Source organism: Macrotis lagotis, chromosome 5 (genome assembly GCF_037893015.1).
Source record: "Macrotis lagotis isolate mMagLag1 chromosome 5, bilby.v1.9.chrom.fasta, whole genome shotgun sequence".
Classification (NCBI taxonomy): Eukaryota; Metazoa; Chordata; class Mammalia; order Peramelemorphia; family Peramelidae; genus Macrotis; species Macrotis lagotis.
In genome coordinates, this window is record NC_133662.1 from 228,261,465 (window position 1) to 228,281,465 (window position 20,001).

The 20,001-nt window shown below is 38.1% G+C and overlaps 1 protein-coding gene across 2 annotated transcripts in view; it reads left to right on the forward strand.

Moving 5' to 3' along the window:
• Positions 1-20,001, forward strand: part of VPS45 (vacuolar protein sorting 45 homolog) — a 71,644-nt gene that overhangs the window by 12,705 nt on the left and 38,938 nt on the right. For both annotated transcript variants that reach the window (XM_074188698.1, XM_074188697.1), the window contains exons 8-10: positions 2,192-2,326; positions 2,871-2,984; positions 3,391-3,558. In XM_074188698.1, the coding sequence (XP_074044799.1) occupies positions 2,192-2,326; positions 2,871-2,984; positions 3,391-3,558 (417 nt within the window). The remainder of the gene's footprint in view (positions 1-2,191; positions 2,327-2,870; positions 2,985-3,390; positions 3,559-20,001) is intronic.

The following is a 20,001-nucleotide window of genomic DNA, read 5'->3' on the forward strand; positions in this document are numbered from 1 at the left end:
TGACACTTGTAGTTTGTTATCAAAGGCATAACTTCTCAATTTATTCCTTTTCTACAATAATATCAAAGGAGAATTTGTAACTGTCAAGTAAAATTTGTTTCTTGGGTCACAGGATATCCTACACAAAATTGGAATGGACTAGGGAGGCCCTTTTGAAGAAGAGATTTTGCAGAAATTCCTCTTTAACATACTGTGCTTATTACAGTTCCAGAATGCTCCAGATGAGATCAGAGGTCCCTCCACAGAGATCAGCTTGATTGTCTATAGAGGGAAAATAAAATAAAATCTGCATGAGCATATACTGACTAGATTATAATGTGGAAATGGACAGACATTGACTTAGTCCATGAGTACACATGGATTCAATACGTAATTTGAAGGAATGGTGAACTGGTTCCAAAATTGATCAAAAGAAGAGGTCAGACTGGATTTTAATTATAGAAATAATACAGGACTTTGAGAATTTTCATACTGCTCATTGCCACAAAAGCTCATTAAAAAGACAGTAGTAGTGGGGGCAGCTAGGTGGTGTAGTGGATAGAGCACTGGCCCTGGAGTCAGGAGTACCTGGGTTCAAATCTGGCCTCAGACACTTAATAATTACCTAGCTGTGTGGCCTTGGGCAAACCACTGAACCCCATTTGCCTTGCAAAAACCTTAAAAAAAAAAAAAAGACAATAGTATTTTTTCTTTTTGTGATGCTATGTGGTTCCAAATAATGGAATCCTATTTTCCTCCAAAAAAATCACAATTACAGGTCACCCTATGAAAAATGGAAAGATACATAGTGGATATAAGTATACTACAGAATGGTACCAGCTGTGACTTTCCTATAAGAAATTGTGGAAAATCCATCATCAAGAATGTCTATCTAGAAAAGGAAACGAGTTGATCTAACAAAAGTGACAGATAACAGATGGACAACCTGAGTGTTACATTGGCATCCATAAAATACTAAAAGAAATATAGGAAGATTTCTAGTGTGTTTTCATAAAAAAATGAATAAGCACATCCTTATTATGAAGACACATGGTGAAATTCTGATTTGTATTGTAAGAAGAAGCCTCCATCCCATGAAATTTATCTATATATAGTGCAAATTCACATTGGTTTATGTGATCAAGTCATTGTGTACAAAACAAATGACTATAAATGATTCAAACACTTTGCAAAAGTATTCTTAGCTTTATTAAAGAAGCTAGTCATAAGATTCTTTCCAAAAACAAGTTCCCTGAGTACATATGCTTAATCAACTCCTAATTTATTTTTTGATGTCTAGATTTTCACATATCAGTTTTGCTTAAAGTAAAACATACCTGAATAGCACTTTTTTAGTATATCAAGATTTAAAATTTAATCTACAGACCTTTTATATTTGTTAAATTTTAAATATATAGCTAGGCTCTATTTAGTGGAGATAATGAATTCCATGAAGTGGTTGAATGAATTCAAATTTAACTATTCAAAGCTATAACTATGTAAAATGTTGTCATTGACCTGAGCCCAGTGAAAAATCTACAGGACAAATTAGAATAATTCAGGCACTTCACACAATTCATTATTCACACTAATTGGGACCTTCACTTTAATATGAAATGTGTGTTTTCTTCTCAATTAAAATTGAGCAGAAATGTAAAAGAAAATGGATGCAAAGGCAAGCTTCTGAGTATGTTGGTGTTTTGCTCCGCTCACGAGCTTCCTTCTGATAATATTAGTGTTCCCAGGATAAATATAGCACCACACAGATCTGCAAGAGCACTCTCCTCGTGTGGCAGAAAACCACAAAAGCTCACAGGAAATGGTACAGCTTGTAACTGCAGGACCGGTATAGTTCTGTCTGTGAAACCAAAAATAGATGCATAATTTGCAGGCAAAAATTGGGAAATCATCATAGATATAGCATTTATTTTCTGTCAGAGAGGCTAATCTTTGTTGCTCTTCTTCCAGAAATGTAAAATATAAACTATAAAATGTGCCTTGAGTTTTTAGTGTTTTACCAATTTAAAAGACAGACTGTTGATGTTCCTTATATTACAAATTGTTATTACTAGTTAACCTGAGTAGACAAGTTATATATACTTAAGATTCTAAGTGAATTATTATTTTAGACCATTTTGAGTTGGCTGCATTTTAAAGATTTCTTGGATTTATCATAGTCACCTATTTTCTTGTTGTACATTTTTTTATTTAGTGGACATATCAGGCCATGGTCCATGAACTCCTGGGCATAAACAACAATCGGATTGACCTTTCTCGAGTACCAGGGATCAGTAAAGACCTGAGAGAGGTGGTTTTATCTGCTGACAATGATGAGTTCTATGCCAATGTAGGTGGTTTTTTAAATGACAAGAAAGGCATTTTGGATTGTTAGAGTTGGGACTAGTAGATGTAGGTGGGATTTGATATAGAAAAATAGATGTAATCTGCAGTCCAACTACATATATATGTGTATACATATTATATAACACAAATATGTGTGTATGTGATCAACATCTCAAGAAGACCCCTAGAATTGTCATTAATTAATTAATTAATTGATCAATTAATTGTCTCTTAACACCATTTCTTGAATGATGGATATTGAATAAAATAGCAGAAAAATAATACTTGTTGAGAAAAGTCAATTTTATATTAAGTAATGTGAATCCATGTTGCTATTGCCCCTCATGATCTAGTAGCACTTTGGGAGGGAAGTAGATGTATGGATTCCAACTGTCTTGGCCTAAGTGCAAGTTGGATAATTACAGTAGCATTCTGTTTTCCTTTTATTCCCAACTATATGGGAGATTCTCGATCATGTCTTAATTTTTACACTTAGGCTAGTCAGACCAAGTGTTAGTAAGCCATGTCTCTTCCTTGCTTTTTCACAGAACATGTACTTGAATTTTGCTGAGATTGGCAGCAACATCAAGAATCTCATGGAAGACTTCCAAAAAAAGAAACCAAAAGAACAACAAAAACTAGAATCAATAGCAGATATGAAGGTAAATTAAACAAGTGTGACTAATGGGTTGCCATGGAGATGGTTAACCATTTATAAGTGTTCTGATGTAAGCTAGAAGAATCCAAAATCTTTTTGTGTATAGCTTTTATGTCACCTATTTAACCTGTCTTTTTTGAGACTCGTTTTTTGAGATCTTTTTTTTTTTTCAGTTAAGTCCTGATTTCTTTGGTACCCATTGTACCCATCAATTGTTTTTGACCTTTTCTAAAACTCTCATCATTTCAAGACCTAACAGCTCTTCTGTTTTTCTGTATTGCAAATTGAGCTGTAGAAATCTTATTCTGGTCAGCAGGGGTGGGTAGAGATTGTCCTTTTGTTTTCACTCATCCTCCGCTGAGAAATGATGACTCAGAATCTCCCACCATTTTTTTTTTTCCCTCTGACAGGCCTTTGTGGAGAATTATCCACAATTCAAGAAGATGTCTGGAACTGTGTCAAAGCATGTGACTGTGGTTGGAGAGTTGTCTCGCTTGGTCAGTGAGAGGAATCTGCTGGAGGTTTCAGAGGTGGAGCAAGAGCTGGCCTGCCAAAATGATCATTCTGCTGCTCTCCAGGTATCTGCTGGCCAATCAGCCTGGGTATGGTGGAGATTTAATATGTGCTTAACTCATGGAAGATGCTGAGGGAGATTTAAAAGAAGTGTAAGATAGACTTTCAGCAATTCATTTGAGGAGACAAGATGAAAGCATATGACACAATTAGAAACAGTACCACATATGCTATACATATGTGTGCAGAGCTATGTGTTCTGCCAGTAGAAGTTGAGAGAGGGAAGAAATCAATGTGGGCCAAAATGGACGGGGAAAGCTCATTGCTACAAAGTAGGACTTGAACTGAGCTTCATCTCTAAGAGAAGATGACCTAAGGAACCTTCATGATGACTAGGACTTAGATGGGAAGAAGGAAGGATTTTTCCTAGGAATATTTATGTGATGAACAGAGAAAGGAATGAATATTGTATAAATGAGTAATCTGAGCCAAATGACTAACAAAGATGCATGTTGAGAAATGGTAGGAGGATGTGCCATGTAAAATGGAGCCAAATTAGGAAGGACCTAGAAAGGAAGTAGAGTTTGGACTTTATATAAGAGACAGAAGAAAGGTATTATAGGTTCTTGGGAAGAAGAATGAAATGATAAAAACAAATAGCCTCCTGGTAGACCTGCCTTCTTCAAGTCTCTCTATTCTCTAATCTATCCTCCATTCAGTCACCGAAAGCTCATGTACAACTGTGTCACTCCTCTACTCAATAAACTCCAGTGGGTCCCTATTGCCTTCAAGATAATATACAGAATTCTCTGTTAGGCATTCAGATTTCTTCATGAGCTACCTTTCCTACCTTTCCAATTTTGTTATACCTCATTCCCTAACTGTACTCTTTGATCCATTGATCCCTTTGCTGTACACAAACAAGATGCTCCATCACTAGGCTCTGGGCATTGGTAACCTCTCTGGCTGTCCCTGGTGTCTAGAAAGTTCTCTCTCTTAAACTCTAAGTCCCAGCTAAAATCTCACTTTCTACAGGAAGACTTTCCCAGCCCCTCTCACCCTCCTTAATTCTAATGCTTTCTTACTGATAGTAGCTTGTGTGTACAAATTTATTTGCCTGTTTTATCCCCCCATTGGGGGGGGGGGGAATGGTTCTTGCCTGTTTTTGTGACTCTTGTCACTTGACATAGCATCCAAATCTTGATTGACTGATTTGGAATATTAGTCTGAAAACAATATAAGAATGTACTTGAGGGAAAGAGATGGTAGTCAGAAAAAGTGGCTGAGAAATTATTGAGGAATAGTGCAGACAAGAGATAAGAGTGAAGGTAAGAAGTAAATCCAAAAGAACTTTCAATGAAAAAAAGTAGCAGACCTTAGTGACACCTGGGTTAGAAGCAAGGAAGGAGATCAAATAATCAAAGATGATCAAATAATCAACCTGGGAAGACTAGAAGAATGATGGTGCCACTTACAGATGGGAAATTGGAAAGAGTTTTTACAATTAGCCTAATATGAAGTAAAAAATGCATCTTAAAGATTTTCCTTTTTGTTAAATAGGATCTTTGACTCTAGAAATTTATCTCTTTTTTCTTTTATTTACGGTAATTTCCAAAGTTCATTTGGGAGGTAGCAAAGCCTAAAATAAGATATTTCAAAGATCCTTTGTAATTCAGAATGATCTTCAGATTGTCATCGATTTTTATATAATGATAAAACTTAAGGAGAAAGATCTTTGTTTAAAATGCTCTAGGTTGGGGCAGCTAGGTGGCACAGTGGATAGAGCACTGACCCTGGAGTCAGGAGTACCTGAGTTCAAATCCAGCCTCAGACACTTAATAATTACCTAGCTGTGTGGCCTTGGGCAAGCCACTTAACCCCATTTGTCTTCCAAAAAGAAAAAAACTAAAATAAAATAAAATAAAATGCTCTAGGTTGGCCATAATCTTTATTGAATGCATCCCATTACTTCTTATAGAAGCTCCATCAATCTGGAGAAAGGAGGAAATAAACTTGGTTTTCTCTTATACTTACTTTCATGTTTTTATTTTTTAGGGTTTTTTTTTTTTTGCAAGGCAGTGGAGTTAAATGACTTGCCCAAGGCCACACAGCTAGGTAATTATTAAGTGTCTGAGGTCCAATTTGAACTCCTGACTTCAGGGCCAGTGCTCTATTCACTGCGCCACCTAGCTGCCTCAGGTTAGTTTTTATACCTAGCCTCTGGTTTTCTAAACCTACACAAAGACCCAGTTAGTTGTTCTGGATCTTTGACTAATGTGCTTTGTTAAAAAGGTGCTGCAGAAAAGAAAAAAAAGTGCTACAACTGTCTTGTAGGCTTAGCGGGAGTTTTCCCAAGAAAGGCTATTTTATTTGTTTCAGCTAATATGTTTTCTGCCTGCTTTTTTTTTAAATTCTGAGAGTAGTTATGGTTATTCTTAATTTTTCTTGATTTTTTTTATTATTTTATTAATTTATTAATTTATTTTATTTTTTATATATATATATATTGCCATTAGCAGGCTTTATTATACAGGTGATTGTATTCACTTGCCTGAGTTTTTACTTCCTGTATTCATGTAGAATGAATGCCAAATCCATGAATGTTTCAGTAGATGTTAAAGAATTTCCTTTCAAAAAGTTTTCTTCCCAGGGCAGGTTTTTTGCACTGAGAAGCTGAGTTGAAGTCACCAAGATAAAGACTTTCTTTGGTGGCTTGACTGAAATAGCCCAAAAAGGGAACTTTTGTTTTGCAGTGACTTAATGCCAGTGTTCCGACCTCTGAATGGGTTATTGCATTCCTTGGTTTGACCTAAGGCTCATGGTACATCATGAAGCAAAGAATTGGGTTGTTGATTAGTATTGCCTTTCGGGACAGTGTACTCTTCATATATACAGAAATAAATATAATCTGACTCTATTAAGCTACTATCATTTCTAGTCATTGATCCATATAATTAGGAAATATTATTTGTTATATGATGAAAATTAAATATTTTCAGATAATTTTTCATTTATTTGGTTTTTTGGTACCCATGTTCTTACAACAGCTTCTCAGTGGGGGGAATCTTGAACTTCTCTTACTTCTAAGAATCTCATAGATTTCTGGGCTGGTCCTCAGACAACAGCCTTCCAGTCTTCCTCACTGGACCCAAAGCCAGAATTACTGCTCTACTATAAAGCCTTTGAGGATGTAGAGCCCTCTCCACAGTGTGGTGAAGCATGACAGAAGGATTTTAGTGATCTGATGTGAACAGAAAATGAATACAGTTCCACTCCACCTTGGCCAGTCCTCCCAGAACAGTATTTGGGATGTTCAAAGTGAGCTAAAGCAGTGAATCAAGGGGGCGACAAAAAGGGATTCATTCGTTTTAAAGAGAAAGACAACTAAAAAGTGATCAGAGTTGCTGTAGGTAGAAGAAATGACAATAAAGAATGCTAAGAAAAGGTGGAGCCATTTATCTTATTTTCCTTCTATTTTATCCATTGAGGAGGGTGATTCTTGGACTAGATATAATGGAACAAAACAAAAGATTGAGAAGTAAGCCCCCAACTTGGGGGACAATGACTAGACAACTAGGTAGTCAGTACTGTGTTCAGAGTGCTGACCCTAAGTCAGGAAATTTGTTGTTTTCAGGCATGTCTGACAATTCATGATTCCATTTGGGGTTTTCTTGGCAAAAATACTGCAGTAGTTTGCCATTTCTTTTTCTAGCTTATTTTACAGATGAGGAAATTGAGGCAAACAGGGTGGAATGACTTGCACAGGGTCACAGTTAGGGTTTGAGGTCACATTTGATCTTTCTGAGTCCAGACCCAGTGCTCTGTCCACTGAACCACCTAGCTGCCTTAAAGTCAGAAAGACCCGAGTTCAAATCCAGTCTCAGATACTTCCTAGCTATGTGATCCTGGACAAGACATTTCACTTCTCTCAGCCTCAATTTCCTCAAATAGAGATGATTAGGTTTTGTGAAAATCAAATGAGATAATTTTTTTTTTTTAGTACAAATCCTAAAATGCTATAGTTATTTTTATTATGCTGATCAGAGATACAGACAACAAAGTTGGGAGGGGAGCTAACAGAATTAAGATTCCGAAAGGTCTTGATAAGTTGAAATATAAATGCTGAAAATGTAAAGATTAAATATTCCAGGGACAAATGTGACCTAAGTTCTGTACTTGGTTCAGAAAAATCAGCTTTACAAATGTAAGCTAAGGTAGGTATTACTAGACACTGTTTTGCTTATGAAAGGGTTTTAGTAGATCTCATATCCATGTGAGTCAGCAGTGTTATTCAGCAACCAAAAACTCTTGTGCAATATGAGGCCACATTAAGTGAGGATGGGGTACAGAGTTTGAGAAACAGAACCCACCATCCTATGCCCTGGCCAGACCCCATCTGAAGAGTCATGTGTAATTCTGGGGCTCTAGGATCCTCAATTAAAGTTAATCAGTCCCTAGTTCAAGTTCCAACTGAAGAAGATGTTTTGAACACCATTAGTCTCCTTTCAAGTAGCAAAGCACTTGGTGCTGATTCTGTTCCAGCTGATATCTGTAAGGTCAGGGGGTCCACTGCTCATCCAAAAACTGACTGAAATTTTCCAGATTATATGATATGAAGAGGTTACCCACCCCCAAGAATTCAGGGATGCCTCCATTGTCCATCTTTGTAAAGGTAAAGGGAATAAATTGTCCTGTAAAAATCATAGGGGTGTTTCTCTTTTAGTCATTATCGGTAAAATTCTTGCCAGAGTCCTTCTCAATAGGCTGGTCCTTCACCTGGAAGGTTGTCACCTTCTTGAGAGCCAGTGTGGCTTTGGAAAGAGTAGAAGAACAGTCAGTATGGTGTTTGCTGCCTGACAACTCCAGGAAAAATGTCAGGAACAGAACAGAGGTCTGTATACATTTGTAGATTTAACCAAGGCCTTTGATAGCATCAGTTGTGAAGGTTTGTGAAAAATTATGTCAAAATTAGGTTGCCTGGAGAAGTCCATTAGTATTGTACATCAGTCTCATTGACAGTATGCTTGCTTGGATTCTAGATAGTGGATGATGCTCTCAAGATTTCCCAGTCGCCAATGGAGTGAAACAAGGATGTGTCCTCACTCTCATGCTTTTTAGTATGATGTTTTCAACCATGTTTCAAATGCTTTCCCTGAGAATGAACATGACCTCAAAGTCAGCTACTGCACTGATGGCAAATTCTTCAACCTGAAAAGGCTACAAGCCAAGACAAAGTGGAGGAAGTGTGTTGGTTCAGGATCTTCTGTTTGCAGATGATTGTGTCCTCAGTACAGCCTGTAAAGCTGAGATGCAGCAAAGTATGGCTTGATTCTCTGCTGCTTGTGCTCATTTTGGTCTGACAATAAACATCAAGGAAATCTAGGTGCTCCATGAGCCAGCACCACACTATCTATATGTGGAACCATCGATTATAGCACAAATGGAGAAATTTTGAGGACGCTGGATAAGTTCACTTACCTTAGCAATGTCCTTTCCAGGGAGGTCCACATTGACAATGAGGTTTACACTCGCATTGCCAGAGCTAGCTCAGTATTTGGGAGGCTCTGAAAGAAAGTTTGAGAGAGAAGAGATATTAAACTGACTACCAAACTGAAGATCTTACAGAGCTGTTGTTTACATCATTGCTATATGCCTATGAAACCTGGCTGTGTCTACCAGTGCTGTGTCAAGAAACTGACTCATTTCTGTTTAAACTGTCTTAGAAGGGCGGCTAGGTAGAGCAGTGGATAAAGCACCGGCCCTGGAGTCAGGAGTACCTGGGTTCAAATGCAGCCTCAGACACTTAATAATTACCTAGCTGTGTGGCCTTGGGCAAGCCACTTAACCCCATTTGCCTTGTAAAAAAAAAAAACTAAAAAAAAAACCATAGTGATATCATTTTGTTCTTCAAAAATGAATGACAAGAACCATGGATCCTTGGTGGGAGCCTGAAGGGGTTTTGAAGTCATCTCATCCAATCCCTTTTGAGGAGTGAAGTCAGCTGCCCAGGGTCACACAGGTTATGAAGAGCAGAGGCAGGATTTGCCTTCCCCCACCTCTAAATCCAAGCTGTACCCCTCGGACTCCTATCACCTCTAAGGAAGACCATCATCCAGAGCAAGGCAGCCAGCATGGTGAGGAGATGTCTAGATCATGCCTAAGGAATTATGAACATTTACCTAGGAGAAGGAAACATTTGGGGGAAGATAACAGCCAGAGAAGAACTTGCCTGCATTTTTTGGCGGTAGAGGACAGCACTGGGAGCTGCGAATGAAAGCTGCAGCGAGGCAGCTGTAGGCTTGATAAGAACTTTGTAGCAATGAAGCATTGTTAGGACCAGTGGAATGAGCTGCTTTGGGAAGTCACTGGGAGTCTGTAAGATGTAAGATGTAAGATGACCATTTATTGAGTATATTGGAGAGTGCATTCTTGTTCATTCATAAATAAGTTATAGCAGAATGATCTGGAATGGTGAGGAAATTGTCAGAGTACTTAACTGCTCTAAGCAAGGTTAGGACTTGTGTGCATTGATTTAGAGCTGGATGAGCCATCCTGGTAAAAGAGCTGGGATTTCAACATAGGTGCTTAAACTCCAAATCCATAACCTCTCCTTCCGTTGCACCAACTCTCATAGACCAGATGAACTCTACTCGAGGTGCCTAAAAGAACTTGGAAGAGTTGATTTGTGAACTTTATTTAGTAATTATAAAAGTTGCTATAAAGCTAGAGAGGGAGACTTGCCCCGATCTTCAAAAAAAAAAAAGGAAAAAACTATAGATCTAGAATTGTATTCTGGTGGTTTTCTCAACTCCCCCCAAAATTTTAGTATAATTTTTAAGCATGGTTTATGAATACTTAGGGAACTGAGGATCAGTAGGAACTATCTTGGCTTGACTAAGAGTATGTCATTCCAGACAGTCTCTTTTTTTTAAAGCAGAAATTTTGAGCTTGTTCATCAGAGCAGTACTGAAGATTTAGCATTTTTACATCAAGACATTTGAAAAACTCTTAGATGAAAAACTCTTGCTCAAGAGTTAAAGAAATAGATTGATAGCCCAAATATGTCAATTTCTAACTGATTAAATGAGTTTCCCTTAGGAATAGGGAGAGGGTCATTGTGATAAAATGGAGAGACCCAGTTGTGTAGTCAGAAAGACCCGGTTCCAAGTTCGGCTTTGCCATATCCTGGCATTGGATCCCTGGGAGGTGCCTCTTGGTGACAACATTATAAGAATGGAAATTTCAGATTGAGTGCCAGACTGCTTTGCTAGAAGGTGTTTCCTATAGTATGGTCCCATTCAGGCCCTTTCTGCTGAATAATTTTATCCATGATTTTTAGGTAATAATACAAAGGATGTGATTATCCAGTTATTTCTGTTACCTTTTAATCAAACTCTGTTTGACAGGATAGAAAGAAGGCCAAAATGATCACAATGAGATTTAATAGGGATAAATGTGAAATAATGTACTTTGGCTTTTCCCATAAAGAAGAAACTTCCCTGCTGCTGGAGGCATTGAAGTAGAAGATTTGTAATCACCCTTCATTGTTTGGGTAAAAATAATTGATTAAATAACCTCTAAGGTGCCATTTAATAATATTCTTTGATTCTAGTATTTATAAGAATGAATTGATAGCTTTTGGTTTTTATGTCACCTTCATTTCCATATGTGTGTGTATGTGTATGTGTGTGTGTGTGTGTGTGTGTGTGTGTATAATAAATTTATAGGTACTTACAATTTTATATATATGATATCATTTGTAAATGTATATAAAGAAATGAAAGTGATGTGTATGTATGTGTAAGTGTGTGAAATCTGTCCCTTCACCTACCAAGCGAGCTTTTCCTTGTAACAAAAAATTAGAAAAGAATGGGGAAAAGGAGGAAAGGGGTAGTTTAGCAAAATTGGCCAATACACCAGCTAAGTCTGATAGCATATGAAGTGTTCCATACCTACTGGAAGAAGTCTTCTATTTCTGAAAAGAAAGGAGGAAGGTACAGTTTCTGCTTTCTTCTTCGGTGGTCTAATTTTGAGCATAATCACACATTTAATTTTGAGTTTGGGGGTCTTTCCATTTTCATTGTAGGCACTGAGTATATTGTTTTCCTAGTTACGCTTACTTTGTTCTGCATTAATTCATGTGTCTTTTCCATGTTTCAATTTATTTTCATTATTTCTACTGAATCAGTTGTATTCTTTTGTATTCGTATATTACAGATTGTTTAGACATTTATTCCTCCATTGATGAACACTCTACTTTGTTTACAATTCTGACAAAAAAATGCTGCTATATATATTTTGATATAAATGGAAACACTCTATCTGTCTTGGATCTCTTTGGGGTATAAAGCTAGCAATGAGAACTCTGGGTCAAAAGGTATCATCTTGCTGCCCTAATCTTTGGGTTATTTTTGTCATTATCTACTGCATCCTACTGTAATGACTATATGATAACAAGGGGGTGAAATTTTTATCAAAGCAAATTTAAAAGAAAAGGCTTGATTTTTAAGTACTAATTTGATATTATATATATAAAATGAGAGAGAAAGTTTTAATAACAAAAGTGATTGTCATCATCCTCTTTTTTCTTGTTCTCGCTTCATCATATCACATCAGTTCCTCTTGCAGCTTTGGTCTCCAAAGATAGTAGACTTTTCTTTTTCTTTTTCTTTTTTTTTTGATTAAGCTTATGCATGAGTTAGGGCTCAATGGTTTTGGATCTTATCTTGAATAGACAAGTTTTTGGATTTTTTTTCTATTATTTTCTTGCTTAGTCATTGCTATTATGTGTCTACATGATTTTTTTCCTATATGACTCCATCTATTTTAAGCCTTCCCATAAGACTTAGCACCAAAAATTCATGATAGAATCCAGTTAACTTTCAGTTATATAAATACTGCCTCATGCCATACAACCACTGTGTAATGGGAAGACACCCGCATTCTCTGTCCATATCATTATTAGTTAGCACACTGGGACTTTGTTATGATATATTCCATGATAATGTGAAATTTTCTTGACTCCTGATGGACTTAAATTTCATAGCTTTATACAGTGGACAAAGCATTAGGTTTGAGAAGGCCTGGAATCATACCAGAACCTAGCTCTGCCACTTTCTAGCCATGTGACCTTGGCTTAATGTGTTTGATCTTGTCTTAACTTCATGACCAAACATGGGATAGAAAGGATCACAGAAGATAAAGTGGACAGTTTTGATGGCTTAAAACTAACAAGTTCTTTCTCAGACAAATCCAAGACTACAGGATGGTAGGTAGGATGTTCCAGACAAGAAGCCCTAAGCAGTTGACATTCCAGGGAGATGTAGCCATAGAGGCATGATGAGGAGGGCCTCGAGGAGAGTGACGGCAGGCTAGCCCAATCCTCTGTACCCAGTCAAGATTCCAAAGGGTTTCAACAAAGGGAGAATGGGGAAAGCCACGTGCAGGGATTTTCCATGGTAAACTGGACTGGGGATTATAGGATGTTCTGGTTGAGAAAATCCCCAGGTCCTGAGAGTGGTTCTGGAATGAAATCACAGTAGAGGTGTAATTTTTGAGGTCCAGAAAATCAGGGAATAGACTGGGAGTAGAATGTAAACAACACTGTAAAAGTAAACAACTTTGAATGACTTAAAAACTCTGAACACCAGAGTGATTCCAGAAGACAAGTGATGAAGCCTGCTACTCACCCATTGACATAGAGGTCAAGGACTCAAGGTGCAGAACGAGACTAAGATCCAAGATACTTCTGGATATGTCCAGTGCAAGAATTTGTTTTTCTTCTGAACTTTGTAATCATGCTTCTATTTATGTTTCCTATAAGGGGTGGGTGGGATGGGGGAAGGATGTGATTGTTTTATCTTTTCCTTTTTCCAGTAGGGAAATGGAAGGGAGAGAAAATCAATTTTTGCTAATTTTTTAAAAGAAAATTTAATTTTTTAAAAAAGAAAGCATATAATAAAATACTGCCTTTTTATTTTATTTTTTTTTCTGCAAGGCAAATGGGGTTAAGTGGCTTGCCCAAGGCCACAGAGCTAGGTAATTATTAAGTGTCTGAGACTGGATTTGAACTTAGGTACTCCTGATTCCAGGGCTGGTGCTTTATCCACTACGCCACCTAACTGCCCCTGCCTATTACTTTAAAATAAAACTTGGCTTAACTGAATCACTTAACTTCCCCAAGCCCCAATGTCCTCATCTGTAAAAAGGAGATAACACTTTTTCTATTTACATGACAAGATTGTTGTAAAGGAAAGCCATTTTCAAACTTTATTTCTTTACAAGAATATATCTTCTTAATATTCGGTATTATTCTTCCCCTACCCCCAATTTACCTACACTGTTTCTTTTAAATATGCCCTTCCAGAACCATATTCTAGTTATAGTTCCCACTCCCCCTAGTCAACCATAGACATCGTTGATGATAAATGTGCTTCTTTCATTTAGGACCTCTTAATTCACATCCTTTTTACCCATGCTTTCTGCATTTGTTTTATAGACATCTAAGGTTTCTTCTTGATTTTGTACTTTAGCTTTCTGCATTTGTTTTATAGACATCTAAGGCTTCTTTCTTGATTTGGTACCTTAGCTTTCTGCATTTGTTTTATAGATCTAAGGCTTCTTTCTTGATTTGGTACCTTTGTGAATTTTCAGCCATCTCTATTCTTAATTTGCTAAATCTTAACTACCTGATGATAGAGGTAAATTAGATTTCTTAGACTCTAGGCAAATACACCATTACCAAACCTTGTTAGACATACTTCTATCCTTGGCCAAGAGTGTCATTCCTACATTTTAAGCCAGGGTCCAGAAATCCATATCCCTTTCTCAGACATTATCCTCTTAACCAGCTGTTCATTTTCTAAATTTGCTTTTCTCTTCTGAATCACTTACCTTCAGAAGGCAGCAGGAAAGAAAGTAGCCCCAGAGAACTTCACTTTCTTATCCAAAACTTTTTTAGAATTCTAGTTTCTTTATAGTGGTGGCATTTGTTTCCACTTGAATAACTAATTGGAATCAACCAGTTTGAGAAGTCTTGGGAGATATTTTGTCATATCTTGAATATTCCAGCTTAGCTGCTACACTTCTATAGACCCTGGGGCAAATGGCCAGTCCTGTTATATTGGGATATTAGAAGAGAAATGCAATCATTTCTACTTTTTCTAGATGCCTTTAGGCATCACTCAGTGTCCTGGGCTTTTGTTCATTTGCCTAAGTGACAGAATTGTCCTGTTCCAAAGGTAAAGCCTTAGCCTTGAGGTCAGGCCCATTGAAGGGTCTCCCCCAAAAGGAGTGGGAATAGGTCAGGCAGTAGCTAAGTTAAAAAGTAAGGAGGGACAGCTAGGTGGCAAAGTGGATAGAGCACCGGCCCTGGAGTCAGGAGTACCTGAATTCAAATCCAGCCTCAGACACTTAAAAATTACCTAGCTGTGTGGCCTTGGGCAAGCCACTTAACCCCATTTGCCTTGCAAAAAACTAAAAAAAAAAAAGGAAATGAATGAAGCCATAGCAGAGTCAGAAGTAAAAGAATGGGTAGCATTATAGCAGAAATAATCACAAAAATGTCTATGATTAATATATCATAACTGCAAAGTATTTTCCTTATCTTAAGCTCATCTGTTCATCATAGCAATTTTGTGATGACTTAGGCTGAGATGTCATTTGTCTCACCCAGAATTATCCAGCTAGTTGGAAGCAATAGGAGATAGTAAATGAATTTGAATTAAGGAAATTAAGGAAATAAGACTTCCCAATGAATGGATTCAGATTAGTATGAGCATAAATAGCAAATATTTTCTGCTCAGGCCAGAAACTTTGAGTCTTCCTCTTACAGATTATATTTTTGTGATGATGGTACACTAGGCCATCTTTTGTCTCAAAACCTTGCCCTTCATCATTGAATGGTCATTACCTGAAAGAAACTGAGACCTGGGAATGACCTTAATTTAGATAGACCAAGGTCATCCATTGCATCTCTGGTGAGCATCAGTTGTCTTGATTTTTTTCTTGCTATTGGATTTCAGTGACTCTGGAGGAGAGAGTAAAAGACAATTTTGCTGAGCTCTGCCTCACTTAAATCTAAGTCACTCAAAAGTCAAGACATCACCCTTGTGATGTCATTGATTCTCTTCAAGAATAAAAACAAACAGTGACAAGAACACCATGCCTTAGGAAGCCCACAGAGCTCTCTGACATTTAGCTAACTCATTACCATTTCAACAGAGAGTCACCAATCTCTAGGACTACTCAAATTTCTTTGACCCTTATAAAATGATTTCTGTGGATCCATGACCATTCTTTGGAAGAAAAGTTGCTATTTCAGAGGATTGAACTTCTTCCTTTTCAAGAAAAGCCTCATGTTTATTACTTCAAACCTTCAGTCCTTCCCTTTCTCCTCATTTTTCTAACTTCTAGCTATGAATGCAGGATACCCCTCTGATTTCCTTCAGACCTTTTCCTTTTTTGTTTTTACATTGATGTCTATTTTTTTATAGATGCTATTTTTTATAGAAATGGTTCATTCTCCCTGACAATCTGGAAAATAGAGAGCTCCCTTTATTTCTCTTCTAAGAGGGAGACCAAATTGAACTTTCAGCATAGATTAAAAATCACTTAACTCTGTCAGAAAAGTACACATTTCATACTCTGCTAATTACTACAAAATTTTCCCTGCCCTCCATCCTTTCTTGACTCAAAGTGCTCAATCCTGTTTCACTCTTACTAGTAGCTCTTGTTGCCACCCACCCCCCAAGAACTGCTATGGCATCTCTCTTCTACATTCTCTACATTCCAGCTGAAATGGATGACTCCTGAATAGGTCCTATGCTTTCCCATCTCTGCCTTGCTCCTGAAAGGTTCTCTTGCCCCAACAGTCATTGCTTTTTGACATCTTATGCTTCCTTTAATGCCTAGCTCAAAGACCTTTGTCTTCATAAAGGCTTCCAACATTTCAACCACCTAGAAGTTGTTATCTTCTCCTGATCTTCTGACATTTCATATTCCTCATCTGTACTTAATATTCCAATTTGTACTATTGTTTATGTATACATTTCTCATCTCCCTCTCCTAGATTGAAGTATCCTTGAAGACAAGGACCAAGTTGCTTGTCTTCATATTTTCCCCTACCTAGCTCATTGTAGGTGCTTGATAAGTACTGAATAATACTGAATAAGCACTGGAAGAGCACAGAGTTTTCTAGATTTTAAGTTGCCTTAGGTAAATACTTTTATGCTTCTTTATATTTCTGGCCCCTCCCTGTACCCTATACAAGTAGACTCCCAGCAAATGTTGAGGAGGAGAAATAAAGGGAACAAAGGGAAACTCAGGATGTATTGATGGGACAGGTTGCTTAGCTAAGGGGCTGAGTTTCTAGAACCAAAAGAAAAAGGAGTCAGCATTTTCCTGCCAGCTGAGCCTTGGATACACTGACCAGTCAGCAAATCAGATGGCTCCCAAGTGAGCACTTTGAGCTGAAAGTCAGAGGGGTAGACTCATAGTACAGACTGAAGAAGATCTTGTTTCTTTAGAGACCTGGAGAAAGAAAAGCAGACTCCCTGAGGGATAGGAGTTGGATAAGGAAGAGAGAGGTGACCTTATTTACTGTTATCAGTTTTTAAAAATACTTTACATCCATCATCTTGTTTGATCTTCAAGGTAATTCTTGGAGTAAGGTGTAGTTCACTGATTAGAAAACACTCATGGGAGGTAGCTTAAGTGGCTTAACCATTAAATGTCATTTAATGGGATTCAAACCCAGATCTTTTCTAACACGCAATTGTACATTCTTTCTACAGTGCAACCTTGACAGTAAGAAAAGACTGACCCCCACAGACAGGGGACAGCAGAGGAACAAACCTGCTGATCAGAAGAATGATAAATCAAAGAGCCAGAGGCTGAGATGGCGTAATGTCTTGAACCAGTAGCAAGCTAATTATGTGCTTCTGATGTTCTTCAGCTATATATAGTTTGTACACCAAAATCCTGAAACACTGGAATGAGACTTAGTTATACACTTGAATAGACTTGGAACATTGTGTACTGCAATGGCCAAATAGCAGGTTCAAAGAAGAAAAAATGGAGAAATGATTGTAAATACAGGGGCAAAGTCTTAAGATAAATTCCTCCATTCTTTGACCTCATAGTATTTGCAGTAGAAAGCAAATTCAGAACATAGCCCTAGTAATCCAGCTGAGGACTGACTTAACTGTGGGGACTACCCCATAAGAAAGCAGAGGGAGGGTCCTTGTACAATGGACTATACATGTAAGAAAAATGGGGTGTCAGGGGTCAAATTTAGCTATATTAGCATCTTCACTTAGTGGCAGCTAGGTGATATAGTAGATAAAGCACCAGCCCTGGAATCAGGAGAATCTGAGTTCAAATCTGGTCTCTGATACTTGATACTTTCTAGCTGTGTGACCTTGAGGAAGTCGCTTAATTCCAACTTGCCTCACATCCAGGGCCATCTGACTAGAGGAGAAAGTGAGACTGGTGACTTAACACAGCACCCTCTCGCTCAAATCCAATTCACTTGCTTGTCATGGAATCACCTCCCTGATGTGGTCTTTTCCAAGAATGAAGGACAAGGGCAGCTAGTTGGCACAGTGGATAGAATACTGGCCCTGGTGGACCCCAGTCTCTCAGACACTTAATAATTACCTAGCTGTGTGACCTTGGGCAAGTCACTTAACCCCATTGCCTTGCCAAAAAAAAAATGAAGGACAAACATCATCACATAGAATCACACTACATATAAACTCGGACAGTCTCTTGTCTACATATCTTTGTCTTTGGATATTGAGCCTCTTTGCAACATTTTTTTTTGTTAAATGCATGCCTCTAACATGAACCCTAAGAATTTTATTGTAATGATATTCTGACATATTGAGTAATTGGGTGTTACCAAAAAAATGAAAGAAGCATATTTTGCTCCTAGCCACTTGTATGTAAAGGATTTGGAATGTCATGGAGAGCTTCACAAAATGCATTACAGTTATAGTCAAATTTATTTTATCATTCATTGGTTTTCAGCATATTAAAAGGACCATCATAAAAAAAAGTACCATCACAGCAGAGGATTTCTTATGGAGGTTCAAGTACATTTTCTCCACAAGTAGCTCGCGTGGGTCTTAGTCAAGAATCTTTCTGATCTTTCTGTTGTGAAGCAAAAGTGTCATATCTCCACTATGTTAAAAGCCTCTGACTCCCCTCCACCGTCACTCTCTACCCTCCAAGGGTCATGAAGTTGAGATCTTTGAATATTTCCTCCTTGGCTCTGGAATCTGTTTTTAATCCTTTTCATCTTTGCTTTAGTAGTCTTAACTTACACTTAGCAAAAAAGATAATTTTCACAGAATCACAAAGTTTTAGGGTTAGAAGATACCCCAGAAGCTATCCAACCCAATCCATATCTGATAGGAGGTTCTACTATAATAATCCTATTGGTCATCTGCTAGAAGATTTCCTTTGAGAGAGAATCTGCCACTTTCCAAGGAAGCCCATTCTACTTTTGGTGTCACACTGAATAGAGGGGTAATTTCTTAACATCAAGTCTGAGTTGCCTCTTTTTTACCCATTGCTCCTGGTTGTCCTTTCTGAGGCTAAGTGGAACAAACCTGATTTGTTTGCCAGGTGCCAACTCTTGAGATCCTAGGAGACAGCTACCATGTTCTCCTTGAAGCTTCTGTCCTCCAAGCTCAATCTATTTTTATGTGGAACTAAATACTGATCAGATCTACTGTTGTGCCTATTGGTTGTACCAGTGCTAAGGGTGTTACTAGTTACTTGTTCCTTGCTTTACTGAAAAAGTTGGGCTTAGATGGAGAAAAGAATTATTTTCTTTCTTCAATTGATATTTTATTTTTCCAGTTACATGTTATGAAAATTTTTCAACACTCATCCACATGCATGTGTCTATTTTTTAAGTTACATAATTTTCTTCCACCCTCCCTCAGCAGCGAACAGTCAGGTGAATATTGCACATTTGAAATCACTTTCCTTCTAAAGATCCCACTGGAGCAGCTAGGTGGGGCAGTGGATAGAGCACTGGCCCTGGATTCAGGAGTCCCTGAGTTCAAATCTGGCCTCAGACACTTAATAATAATTACCTAGCTGTGTGACCTGGGGCAAGTCACTTAACCCCATTGCCTTGCAAAAAACAAAAAATTAAAGATTCTACCAATCTGTCCTTCTCGATACCCCAAAACCATACAATATTCCCCCTCCTGTCTCCCGCCCCTGCACAGACTCCCCCAGTGTGTGGAATGTCCTCCCTCTTCCTTTTAGCCTCCTCAAGGCTCCCCTTCCACAGCCTTGGCTCCGATGCCCTCTCCCCCAGCTGTGAGTGACTCCCTGGTCAGAAGATTCCCCGGGCCTTATTAAACATGAGCCTGTTGCCTCCCCCTGGAGTCCAGCATCTAGCACAGGGCCTGCACATAAGAAGCCTGTGGAGGGGGCTTATTTCCCTGTTTCCTTCTGGTCGGCAGTCCATAGCTGAAGCAGCTGGTGAC